This window comes from Sinocyclocheilus rhinocerous, unplaced genomic scaffold (genome assembly GCF_001515625.1).
Source record: "Sinocyclocheilus rhinocerous isolate Xijiao unplaced genomic scaffold, SAMN03320098_v1.1 scaffold389, whole genome shotgun sequence".
Classification (NCBI taxonomy): Eukaryota; Metazoa; Chordata; class Actinopteri; order Cypriniformes; family Cyprinidae; genus Sinocyclocheilus; species Sinocyclocheilus rhinocerous.
The window spans coordinates 106774-120947 of NW_015652151.1; the positions used below are offsets into that span (position 1 = coordinate 106774).

The window sequence follows — 14174 nt, forward strand, 5'->3', positions numbered from 1 at the left end:
AGTTTACACGTCACGTTTTGGTAACGGTACGGTTCACTTGGAACCCCAACCGAGGTGGTACTAAAAAAAGTACCAGGTACCAGGCACTGTACCCAGTGGAAAACCCCCCAAAAGTGAACTGTACCGAGCCGTACTGTGCCGTACCATGCAGTGGAAAAGCGCCATAAGTGTTTCTAACACCAACAATAGACAATTTCATTTCTCACTACCATTTTCTGCCTTCGCTCTGATTCTCAGAGTTAACCAGGCTGTTTTTGCCGCTGCTTCTGTAAGATTGTTACTGTATGTGTGACTTTATCTCTGTTAAACACAGCTAGTCACATGCTAAAGGACTAGTTCTACCAGCTATTGGTTGGTTGTCAAACAAAATGCGACATAGAAAATTTAAATATTTAAATATATTATATTATATTACATTATATTAATTAATTTTATTTTATTTTATTTCTTTTATTTTTTAACATAAAAAAAACAGCCATTTAACAGGTAATGCCTGTTTTTTTGGGTAATTGGAATAATATTTGGGTCTGTGAAGATCTGCTTTATTTTTATTTTATTTTTGTTGAATTTAATTTTATATATTTTTAATTTTATTGTATTTTATGCATTCAACTAAAGTTGGCCTGTGTAGATCTGATTTTTGATTTTATTTTATTTTTAGTGTATTTCATTTTGTATTTTATTTTGTATTTTTGTATTTTGTGTTTTATTTATTATTTTTGTTGTATTTATTTTATTGTATTTTATGCATTCAACAAGTTGGCCTGTGTATATCTGATTTTTGATTTGATTTTTAGTGTATTTCATTTTGGATTTTATTATTTTATTTTGTATTTGATTTGATTTTGTTTTTGTTTTTGTTTTTTTTTAAAAAAAAAAAGGTTTATATATTATATAATTGTGTGGTAAATATATTTGGGTCTGTGTAGATCTGCTTTTTTATTTTATTATTTTTATTTTATTCATTTTTTTATTTTATTTTATTTTATTTTAATTTTTACATCCAACTCTGGTTGAACTAAAATGGTTTATATATTCTATATTTGTGAGGTAATGCCTGTTTAGGGGTATTTTTGGGCCTGTGTTCCTGCTTTCCCTGATACAGTGCGAGCCCTTGCAGTTGGTTGGGGGAGGATCGGTGTGTTGTAAGCCGTGTTCAGATGCAGTGGATGTGTTGCGTAATGGAGCGCAGATGTAGGGCGGAGGTCAAGCGCCACACTGAAAGCATTGGCTTTTTCACTGCATGCCTGCTGTTTTTTTTCTCTGGAAATGAAAGCAGGCTGACATGCATCTGACGCTGAAAGCAGTCGGAGTAATTCCAGTGTGGGTTGCTGCACATTGTCAGGGTTTCCCAGCTAATATTTTTGTCAGGGGTCGCGACCCCCAGCGGCGGCTTATCGCAAGTTTCGGCACATCCCGTTAAATAAAGATGCATGGCGCTTGTCAACAGCGTTATCTGCTCTCCGAGTGAAAAATGGAGACGTGCTTGAGAGCTGACTTTAATTGTGTAGAGAAAGCGTCGGCTTGATATGGTCGTCATCCTTCAGCTTTAGGCCGCTGTGTTTCATTCAGGGCTGGTTGTGTGTGGATGATGGTTAAATTGGCTGTTTTAATGAGTCCATCACAGATGTGTTGTTTTGGGCATGTGGGTTTTTCTCTTTGTATTCAAATGAACAGGAATAAACAAGATTTCAGGTCAAGCCGTGCTTCTGCATTCATATTCATCACAGGCTCATTTTACAGGATATTTGCTCCTCTGTCTTGATATCTAACACAGAACTGATGTGTTTGTCTGAACAAGAAAACATGACTAGACCAGACAAATTAACAATCAAAGACTATTGCTGAGGCTAGACCACAGCTAACTATTTTGATAATCAGTTAAACTGTTGATTATATGTGACCCTGGAGCACAAAAGCAGTCTTAAGTCGCTGGGGTATATTTGTAGCAATAGCCAAAAAAACATTGTATGGGTCAAATTCAATAAAAAAAAAGACCCTTATGACTGGTTTTGTGGTCCAGGGTCACATATGATCAATTAGTCAGTACAAAATATTAAACTGTTTTATTATTGTATGAAATCAATAATTTAATACAATAATAAACGTTTTATTAAAATTAATTTATCAATATAATATTAATTTTATATTTATATACATTTTATATATTTTATTTTTAATGCTTTATTTGTTTGTTTAATAATTCCCCCCCTCAATTCAGAAATTAGTTTTTAGCTCTAGTGCATCCTTTGGGACAATTTGTCGTTTTCATTTTTTTTATTTTTTTTTATTTTGGCTGTTAATGCAAAAAAAAAAAAATATATATATATATAGCCAAAACTGTGTATTTTTGTTGTAATTTTAGTGTTTAACCCTAATTTACTTTCAAAAATCTATTTTATTCCAAAAATCTGCTTAGTATGTAGTATATGGGAAATAATTGTAATAAAAAAAAATCTAATAATTTTTGTCCTCCAAGTACCTTCGAGTAACTTTAAGTTGACGCACATGGGTTAAATGAAATATATGTAAGTCATATTACATTTAAACAGATCTTTCATGTATTTTTAAATGAAATAGAGGAAGCCTTTGCTCTTGTCGTCTTAAAGCAGTCGCCACAGGTTGCATGACTTCTTCACAGAGGCTTTTAGACGAGTTTGTGTGTCTGTTATTGCTCATCATACGCAGAGAATTTTAATTGAACGCCTGCCGTCTCCGGTTCATGTAAATGAGAAGCACAAGAAAGCAAAACTAGCGTCAATGATCAGCTAAATCTCTAGAAAGGGGAATAGGAGATAGAAAGAGAAGGAGCGCTCGTATTTTTAGTGCATCACGGAGCAGGTGAGCCACATTCAGAAGGACTGAAGACAGAAGCGATCATCATCTGGAGACTCACAGCATCAGAGCCACAAACGTCAGATCATACCGGCTCAATTACAGACAGACCGAGAGAAGGAGAGACCGCTCTATCATACTAACTGAAGAATAAGGAAAACACAGTTCTACTTCAGTCAGAAACCAAGAAAATAACAGTTGGCTGTCTAAAACATAATTTTGAAGCTTGCATATCATAGTTTCTTATTGTTTCTGCATTATTTTATATATACTGCACAGATTTTCCACATGCATGCAATAACCGGACGACTTTGCCAATATGTGCAGAAAAGCCCATTTTCTCATTGCTTTGCAGTAAATATCTGAGCTTCACTGAGCTGTTATTTACTGCAGCGCTATGAGAAAATGAGCTTTAGTAGCTCAGATCCACAAAGGTCAAAAGAAATGAGAAGTAGCACTGTGAAAATACAATATCCACACTCATACGCATTTCTATCCGGACATGATTAGATTTCTCAGTGGAAGCCCGAACTTGTTTAAAAACAGTAGGTAATTTGCTTCATAATGTGGTTGTGCTAGAAAAACACAGATGTGTTTGTTTGGGATGAGAAGCATGAATGTGGGAATCTTGTCCAAGTTGTTCTTAATGTACATTAGTAACTGACATGTTTGTTTTTCCTCTTATGAAGAGCATAAGAAACTCAAATGCTGATGCTTTATTGCAATGCATCTGTCAAACATGGCGAGAAGCTTTCCGCTGAAGATAGCATAGCGCTTTCCTGCCGAGCTACGAGTGCACGCAGCGGGCGGTAAGACTGAAATCTGTCTGATCTGGGAGTTATTAGCAATTGCTGTTTGCACTTCATGTCAGACTCTGTTCTGCGTCGTCTGTCTGAGGGCCGTTCACACAGAAGGCGTTTTTCCATTCCAGTGCGGGACATTCTGAAACACTTAACGCGTAACGTGGCTTAATGAATGAAAACGGTGTTTTTAAAAGACCAAACTCGGTAAACATATTATTAATAAAGCATGCTATGTACAGACAAGCAGATATGAGCCCATAATATGAAAGCAATGTGTTTACTCGTTAAGCATTTTCCTCCCATAGAAAACTGTTATAAGGAAAATGCTTAAAGGGGTCATATGATGTTGACATTATTTTGTGTATTTGGTGTAATGAAATGTTTATGCGGTTTAAGGTTCAAAAAACACAAAAAACACATACTGTACATTATTGTTTCTCCTCTATGCCCCGCCTTTCTGAAACGCGTCGATTTTTACAAAGCTCATCGGTCTGAAAAGCGAGGTGTGCTCTGATTGGCCAGCTATCCAGTGCGTTGTGATTGGCCGAATTCCTCAAGCGTGTGACGGAAATGTTACGCCCCTTACCATATTTAGGTAGGCGTGGCTGACTTTTATAAAGAATATCTCTTTGGATTTGAGACTTTAGTCTTTGCAACTTTACAGATCTTCTTTATGCACCAAGAGCTTGTAACACTCCAAAGAGAAAGAAAAATTGAAATCGCATCATATGACCATTTAAGAACAGTGTTCTTAAATGACCAAACTCCGTAAACACATTATTAATAATGCATTGACTAATGTTAACAAATTGAGTTTTATTGTAAAGTGATTCTGTTGTTTAATGTGAGAAGTACAGTAAAAATCTGGTTTGTCTTATCAGTTTTCACACTATTTATTCATCTTCATATGCACCAATATAACAATGCATAGTCATAAACATGAATTTGTACTTACTTTTAGGCAAGGTAAGTGTTTTTTTGTTTGTTTCATACTGTTATTTCATACAGAATGGTATTTTAATGTACTTTACATAAATGTGATTTAATTATAAAATCATAAAATAATCACAAGAGATGCATAAGAAATAAAAAAAAATACATGCAAAATAACAATAACAGCAAAATAAATAAATATTTCTCTTTTTCATCTATTTCAACTTGACGGTCTAAAACTGAAATACAAACACTATAGGTATGTTTAAAGAAAAAAATAAGCTAATAATGCCAACAAAAAAAAAAACTTTACTAGAACTTGAACTAAGATTAAAATGAAAACATTCAAAACATTAAGAAAGAACTATAATAGTATCTCACTAATTCTAAAATAATGCTGCTTTGAGTTATAAATTGATTAGCTGAGTTTGCACTGATTCACAGAAACGAATTGATCCTGTCAACGATAACTATAATTTAAATTAGAAGCTACTGTATAAATATCTTTATCTGAACACTCACATACTCATGAGTCACAAGAAGTCTAAGGCAGTGTTTCTCAACCAGGGGTCTGTGGACCCCTAGTGGTCCTTGACATAAGGCCAGGGGGTCCGTATAAAGTATGAATTTTTGTATACATTTTGTATATTTTGACATGACATGTTCCCATGAAAGAAAAATCCAATATAGCTGATGATATGGCCAAATACTGGACAAGTCAGCTAACTTGAATTATACTTGACTGCATTTGGTCCTCACAAAGACACAAATGATACGAGTCAATTTTGTTCTGGGGGTCCTTGAGGATGGTTCTGAATTGGACTGGGGTCCGGTACGCCAAAAGGTTGAGATTCACTGGTCTAAGGACATGATATTGAAAACAATAATGCTTAATTTTATATCGCTTTCAAAATCATTGTGAATTATCAGTGTGAATGATCATCCAGGCTTCGTTTAAAGGGATAGTTCACCCAAAAATGAAAATGTACTCATCCTCAGTTTGTTCCGAACCAAACAGTTGATGGTAGCCATTGACTTCCATAGTATTGTTTTCCATACTATGGATGTCAATGGCTACCGTCAACTGTTTGGTTACCAACATTCTTCAAAATATCTTCTTTTGTGCTCAACAGAAGAAAGAAACTCATCCAGGTTTGGAACAGCTTGAGGATGAGTAAATGACAGGATTAAATGACAGAATGCCACGTGTGGCTGCCGGTGGGTTTGTTTGGGTGAAGGCCAGCTAAGAGCGCACAAACACAGGCTCTGAAGTGTGCACTCAGTAACACGCTTCCACAGAGGACGCGTTAAACACTTGCTCAAGGCAAATGTTTGGTCTGAAACCACACGGCCACTTCTTTGATGACTGCAGCCCTTCTGCCTCACGGCTGTGTGCTTGAGTAAGAGTGACTCAGTCAGTGTTTTGTGTGTTTAACTCACAGCGTTTAGGTCGAAGCATCACGTCCTGACCCTTCTGCTCGTCAGTAACAGATCACCCATCAGCTAGGACTGATTGTGATGTCTGCCTGACACGGGTCATTGTGCTTGAAGAGAGACTGTCTGATGTCAGGTTATCATAATAACAGCATTTCACAACCATTAACATTTTGCATCTCTCAGAAAATCTAATATGCTTTTATGCACTCATTTATTGCATATTCATTCATTGCATATTTATAATTGGTCAATTTGTAATGCTTATTCATAGTTGAAAATATTCTGTGCAGTTCCTGTTTTTATTTCATAAAGTTGAAATTGCACTATTTTTGTTTGACTGTATATTTCTGTTACAGCTACTAAAGAGCGTATAGCGCTCTTTCTCTCTCGTTGTCATTTATTTAATATTAATGACATGATAGACTGCTGTAGGTAGAATGTGTATACTACAAAGCATAATGTACAAAAACATCTGCATTTGACACTTTTCTGCATATTTGCATCGGCGTTTGTTATTTTGACACTTCTGCGTATTTCCATGTAAATGTTCATCAGTTATATGCATTTGATGCTTCATGCAAACATTCATCTGTTATATGCATTTGACACTTTTCTGTGTATTTGCATATGAGTTTTCATCAAATATATGTATGTATGCATGCAAGCGTCATTAATAAATGCATTTGACACTTTTCTGCATATTCTATGTGAGCATTTGTTAATAACTTTTGTGCATATTTACATGCGCATGTTCAACAAATATGCAATATGCGTTCATCAGATATATGTATTGAGACTTCTGCATATGCATTTGAGTGTTCACCAAATATATCCATTTGATACGTTTCATATTTGCATTTGTCAAATATATGCATTTGACACTTTTCTGCATATTTGCATGCAAGCATTCATCTAATATATGCATTTGACACTTTTCTGTGTATTTGCATATGAGCTTTCATCAAATATATGCTTTTGACACTTTTCTCAATGTACACGAGCGTTTGTCAAATACGCATTACGATTTTATGCATATTTGCATGTGCACATTCAACAAATACATGCGTTCGTCAAAAATGTGTTTATACTTTTCTGCATATTTGCATTTGTCAGTTTTATGCATTTGATACTTTTCTGCATGTATGCATGTTAGCATTTGTCAAATATATGCATTAACACTTTTCTGCATATTTGCATGCATATGTGCATTTGTCAATTACATGCATTTGACACTTTTCTGCATGTATAAATGTGAGCATTCAAAAACAGCCATCTGTTACTCACACAGCCTTTGAGTATTGAATTGAGTCTGTCCTGCTGATAATGTAGAAATACTGGCATTGTCACATTGTTTTATTGTAGTACTGACCTTATGACATTGCCAGTGTAATGTTTGCTGTGTTTTTCTCAGGATATTGCCGTGACCTTAACCACCATTCATGCCTTGACCACCCAGGCGTATGATGAGTTGTGTAGGATGGAGGGATGCTGGATGAGTGTGTGGGTTGTCTGACACTCAGTGTAATGGCTCGAGTCACTCAACAGAGCTGCACAGCTGCATGCGCCGTAACGGGTTGAGTTGCACGCAGCGTTTAGCTGATGCTGATGCATGAAGACATGCTACTTCACATAGAATATGTAGAGAAACCAGCATTTAGACTAGTGAAGTTAAGGTTTGAGGTCAGTAAGTGTTTTTTTTTTTTAAAGAAATCTCTTTAATGCTCACCAATGCTGCATTTATTTGATTAAAAAATACAGTAAAATCAGTAGTATTGGGAAATATTATTGCAATTAAAAATAGCAGTTTACTACTATAATACATAAAAATGTAATTGATTGCTGTGATGCGCAGCTGAATTTTCAGCATCATTACTCCAGTCTTCAGTGTCACATGATCCTTCAGAAATCATTCTAATATGCTGATTTGCTGCTCAAGAAATTATTATTATTATTATTATTTGTTTTAGGTTAACAGACCCTGTTCTGTGTTTAATATCTATAAAAATAGCATTTGCAAAATTTCTGTTTTCGTGTTTCATGAAGGAAAAAAGCGTTTGGAATGACGTGAGTGTGAGTAAATGATGGGTGAACTACTCCTGTGGGTTATAAAAGCCATAAAAGCCATTTTTATCTAAATGGACCTTAACCAGTGTGTGTTTTTGCTGATATTTGCTCTTAAATGAAGTGAGTTGATACGAAGTGGATTTGCCTGTGGTGACATGAGCTGGCCTCTTTGTCTACGGGCAAAGGCTTTATTGGATAATTAAGGATGCATTAAAGACGGTCAGTAGTTCTGGATTTAGGTCAAATGCAGCACGCTCTTGTTAAGGGAAGCTTTCCATAGCAAATAAATGGTGTTTGTGCTATCAAGCGCTCTGTGTGGTGTGTAAGTGAGGATTTTTCCTCCTATATTCCGTCTGTACGTCTGACTAAAAGCCCGATGTGTTCCCGTGGTGTGGAGAAGCTCATCGGTGAGCGTGCGTTTCTTTCACTGTCATGCACACTGTCAGGAGAATCAGAGCATGATGCTCCCTTCGGCCTCTCAGCCGGCGTTCTTTTAGTTTGAATGGTGTTTGCGTGATACAACGGTCTCTGTCATCTGCTGTGCGTTTGCTGTGTAGCGCTTGCATCTGTAGGACGAGGGATGAATATGACGGTGATGCTGTTGTGGATGTGAATGACAGTGGAGAATCTATATTTTGTGGCATCATTTTGTTTATTCAATTATTTATTTAAAAAAATAATTGAATGCGTAATTGATGCGTAACGTCTCTATAAAGATCTCCCTCTTACGCTTCATGTAAAAAACTTCTCTGAAATGACAAGATGGTTTACAAGGTTTTTTTTTCTTTCTTTTTTCTCCTCACTCATTCTGCGGCTCCGCGGTGAACAAAGACAGAATTCTCGCTCCATGATCCCTTGAGCTTCTCCGTCTTTGTTCATGTGTTTCCAGTGACAGCGCAGGCCTGGAAAGTGCTTCCATAATCCTACATCATTACTGTACTTAAAGGTGCCGTGTGTGATTTTAGGATGGAAAAATAGATTATTGTATTGCCGTTTAATCTGCAGAGTTAACCGTAAGATATTTGCAGGTTTGTTCACTTTTAAAACATTAGTTTGAGCATCACGACCAATCAGGCACTGCAACATTGACTCAGCTAATGAGGCGGGTTTTGGGGCGGGGCTAACTGTTTGATTGACCAATGGAGGGAAACCTGTTTGAAATTGGTCATTTTTGCAGTGACGATTGGTGATGCTAATGGCGTAGAAATTACTTACTGCATTTTTAAGCATTATTTTGTAGAATTTGGAAATAATTGAAAAGTTATTTTAGTATCATTGATATACCATCTACCTTCCTTCTACTTCTTATATTTTCTGTTTTCATTTTAATTTTTAAGTTTGAGATAATGAGATATTGGTTTTGTTGTTTTTTAATATCTATACAATTAAGTTTTAATATTATTTATATTAAATGTCTAATAATGTATAATTTATATAATGATAATGATTTTGTAAATAATTTGTATTAATTATAACATTTAATATAATGTGAATGGTATAACTAGTATGATATAATAAATATTATAGCAAATGTATTTAGTTAGAAATAATTTATATTAAATATGACATCTATTACAATATTTATATTTTAATAAATGTGTTGCCCTGGCAACTAGTTGAAATAAAATACATATTTATATTTTGTATTTTATTTTTATTTCAGTTAATGTTTATTTTATTTAAAGTAATTTTTTTATTATGTATAATGACATAATTCATATAATTGTATAGTAATTTACATTTATATTTTAAATGTGTAATTAATAATTCATTTATAGTTAATACTAATAATAACAATAATATTGTTATAATATTATATAATTAAATATAATATTAAATGTATTTAGTTATAAATTATTTATATTAGATACAGCATTTAATATAATATTAATAATATTGTTATAATAATAGTATAGAATTAAATGTTGTTAAATTGATTTAGTTATAAATAGATTATTTATATTAAATGCAACACATTTAATATAATATTTATATTATATTAAATGTGTTGCCTTGGCAACCAGTTGAAATAATTTTATTTTAGTTCAAGTAATGCAAACGTTTTATGGTTTTAGTTTCAGTTAACAACAATAAGCCTAGGTGAAAGGGAATAGCTGTGCTTGCATTTCCAAGCAAAATAATACTTTTGATGAATCTATAAACACGAATAAACAACTGATTATTTTAGTTTTACATTGAAAGTTTCACTATATAATCATGCATTTAAAATGGAGAAGAAACACCTCCAGTATCTTGTGTGCTGTTGATGTCAAAGGTTGTGCATCCAATCAATGTCATATTTTAATGCAGATTCATCTGTCACTTGTTGAGTTTCCACTGAATATCCATAGTAAAATCTGGACTTTGATGCAGAACGAGTTGAGAAGGCCTAGTTAGTGTCCTAAAGATTGAAACTGAATGCATGTAAAATCAAAGCTCTTGTAAGCACAGTGGAGTTTTTCAGCTCCTCACATCAGTTAGCATTGCTTTGTGCTCTCTCTCTTTTCATCCACAGACTCCAGTAAATAAATGCCGTTAGACGTACAAACGGATATTAAAACAGCACTGACATGAATTGCGTCCGTTCTTCTTTCAGCGCTGAATCTTGTTTTGGAGGCAGAGCATGGTTTGAGCAGCCGTAACGATATTGCTTGTTGTGTTTTCTTGTAAGATCGGTGCAGCTGTGCATCCAATCTGTCAGCTGGCGTTTGGCTGGAGTTTGATGCTGTTTCGTCATTGTACAATCTACAACTGAGAGCAAAACCCTGGCGCTTCTGCGTGCAGCACGTGTTTGCCCGTTGCTGTAGTTATTATATTTTCTGCAAATGCACCCCTACATTTACAGGGTTTCTGCAGAATTCTGCAATTCTCCCTTTCACAGATAAAGACCTTAAATAGTCTCAAATCTGAGCAGAAAGTTCTAAAAAAATTCATGAAGTCATAGCATGAAATGACAATAAAAAAAATAACTTTGTTTTCATATCCTGTTTTCACATCTGCTATTGATTGATTGATTTTTTACTAACTTTACTGTTATTTTATTAACTTTACTCAAGTTATTTGGTTTATTATCCTATTTCCATTTATCTATTTATTTTAACTAATAAAAATCTTAATTTTTACTATTTGTTATTGTTAACTTCAAGTGATTTGGTTTCTTATCCTATTTATTTATTTATATATTTAAGTTTATAAACAATCTTCATTTTATGTTATTTTAACTTCAAGTTATTAGGTTTATTATCCTATTTCCATTTATTTCTTTATTTATTTTAACTTATAAAAATCTAAATTTTTATTATTTGTTGTTTTTACTTCAAGTGATTTGGTTTCTTATCTTATCTTTTATTTATTTATTTATTTATTTCAGATCTATTTATTTTAACTTCTAAAAATCTTAATTTTTACTATTTGTTATTGTTAACTTCAAGTGATTTGGTTTCTTATCCTATTTATTTATTTATTTATTTATTTATATATTTAAGTTTATAAACAATCTTCATTTTATGTTATTTTAACTTCAAGTTATTAGGTTTATTATCCTATTTCCATTTATTTATTTATTTATTTTAACTTATAAAAATCTAAATTTTTATTATTTGTTGTTTTTACTTCAAGTGATTTGGTTTCTTATCTTATCTTTTATTTATTTATTTATTTATTTCAGATCTATTTATTTTAACTTCTAAAAATCTTAATTTTTACTATTTGTTGTTGTTAACTTCAAGTGATTTGTCAAGTGATTTGGTTTATTTATTTATTTATTTATTTATATATTTAAGTTTATAAACAATCTTCATTTTATGTTATTTTAACTTCAAGTTATTAGGTTTATTATCCTATTTCCATTTATTTATTTATTTATTTTAACTTATAAAAATCTTAATTTTTATTATTTGTTATTGTTAACTTCAAGTGATTTGGTTTCTTATCTTGTCTTATTTATTTATTTCAGATCTATTTATTTTAACTTCTAAAAATCTTAATTTTTACTATTTGTTGTTGTTAACTTCAAGTGATTTGGTTTCTTATCCTATTTATTTATTTATTTATTTATTTATATATTTAAGTTTATAAACAATCTTCATTTTATGTTATTTTAACTTCAAGTTATTAGGTTTATTATCCTATTTCCATTTATTTATTTATTTATTTTAACTTATAAAAATCTTAATTTTTATTATTTGTTATTGTTAACTTCAAGTGATTTGGTTTCTTATCTTGTCTTATTTATTTATTTCAGATCTATTTATTTTAACTTATAAAAATCTTAATTTTTACTATTTGTTATTGTTAACTTCAAGTGATTTGGTTTCTTATCCTATTTATTGATTTAAGTTTATAAGAAAATCTTCATTGTTATGTTATTTTGTTAACTTTATTAGTTATTTGTTTTCATATACTATTCTCATGTCTTCCTCTCATTTCCTCGTGTTAATTGAAATTCTGGCTGTGTTGGTATCTGAGCGTTTACTCCCTGGGCTCCTCAGACGCTGGTTTTTCTCTGCTCCTGTGTTTGTTTGTGTCCCGCTCCGGCCGTTAGGGTGCCGTGGAGCAGAAATAAGCGCCCCCCGTCGAGACAGCAGCTCATGGGGCAGAACGGAGCTGCTCACGCATGAGGATCCAGCATCAGATTTCACAGATTTCATTAAACAACAAGACGCTTTGGTAGAAGTTTAGCAGCAGGGTTTGTGTTTACAGTATGAGAGAATCAGATAAACTCAGAATATGTGAGCACATGTTTGCAAAGTCAGCATGACATCTGAATCATATTTCATGTTTTAATATGTGATTTATTGCTGCATGGCCTTCCAAACTGTTTGTTTTTGTAGTGCAATGTGATTCAATCTGCCTCAAAAACAGCTGACAATCCTCTTGATTTACCAGCTGCACTCTTCCAATCTCACGACTCCATTCTGATGCAACGCACACTTTTCACAAACCAGTCAGTTCATGATAATAAAATTAAGTCACTCAGTAGAATTATTTTGCATTTAATATCCTATTACATTCTGTTAATATATCATTATATAAGTAAAATGGTTTGCAAATGTTGATTTTTTTTATATATTTTTTTTAAGTCATGTCCTCTTTTCATGGCTGTTATTTTTTTATCTACTTATAAAAAGCTTTTTGTATTCATTCATTCATTCATTCATTCATTCATTCCAGAGTTATTTATTTTAATTTATTACGTATTCATGTATTTATTTTAGCGTATTTATTTTAACCTTCATTTTTGAGTTTTGCTTTCATATATTTATTTATTTATTTATAAAGTAATTTGTTTTCATGAACAAAATGCCAATGAAAATAGGTTATTTATTTTAAAAAAAATTTGTTTTCATGTCCTATTTTCATAAAACTTTTATTTATTTGTTTGTTTGTTGACTTATAAAAGCCTTCGCATTTCTGAAGCATGTAATAGAATTGGAATTATAATTCTTATTTTACCCTGACACTGAGATTGAAGATGGATTGTTGTACTCTATCAGACGAATGAGTTTTACAGGTCAGTCAAAGTCATGCCCTGTGTGATCAATGAGCTGATGATACACATGGCCGCTAGCGATGTTAGTGTTGTTTCCGCTAGTATGATGCCCACGTGTCTCTTCAGATGGGTCACACGCCGAGAAAACCAATGCTGAATGCAAACAATACAATGCACATAAGCATATTTTTGAGTAATTCCTCAGTACAGTCAGATGTTGATGTGATGCACGATCACTAAACTGTGTTTATCTCTCTTTCTCTCTTATGTGCCGTGTGTCTGCGGGCTGGCCCTGATCCTTCTCAAACACCTCCTCTGAAGGTAACATGCTTTATTTTACTCCTTTACCATGGTAAAAGGCCTTCAGGCACGCTCTGTCGTAAGATGAACTGCTGCTGAATTAATGCTGCGGCTGCTTTTAAAGCTTTCTGAGGACGAGAGCGTGATCTGCTCAGTGTGACACGTCTCTCTAAATAAAGAGCAGGAGGACGATGCCCTGAGGAGTGCTTTATGGCTCACGGGTCGTTCTTATCGAGGCTTGAAGACTTCAAGGAGTCCTTGCTTATGTTTCGTTTAAATATTACCTTGGCTTGGTTGTTTCTGCTCAAATT

General features: G+C 33.2%; 1 protein-coding gene across 1 annotated transcript in view; it reads left to right on the top strand.

Moving 5' to 3' along the window:
- LOC107713849 (mannosyl-oligosaccharide 1,2-alpha-mannosidase IC-like) overlaps window positions 1-13962 on the top strand; it is a 59023-nt gene extending 45061 nt beyond the window's left edge. Inside the window, exon 2 of the mRNA XM_016519491.1 lies at window positions 13885-13962. Within this exon, the coding sequence (XP_016374977.1) occupies window positions 13885-13962 (78 nt within the window). The remainder of the gene's footprint in view (window positions 1-13884) is intronic.
- The last annotated feature ends 212 nt before the right edge of the window (window positions 13963-14174 follow it).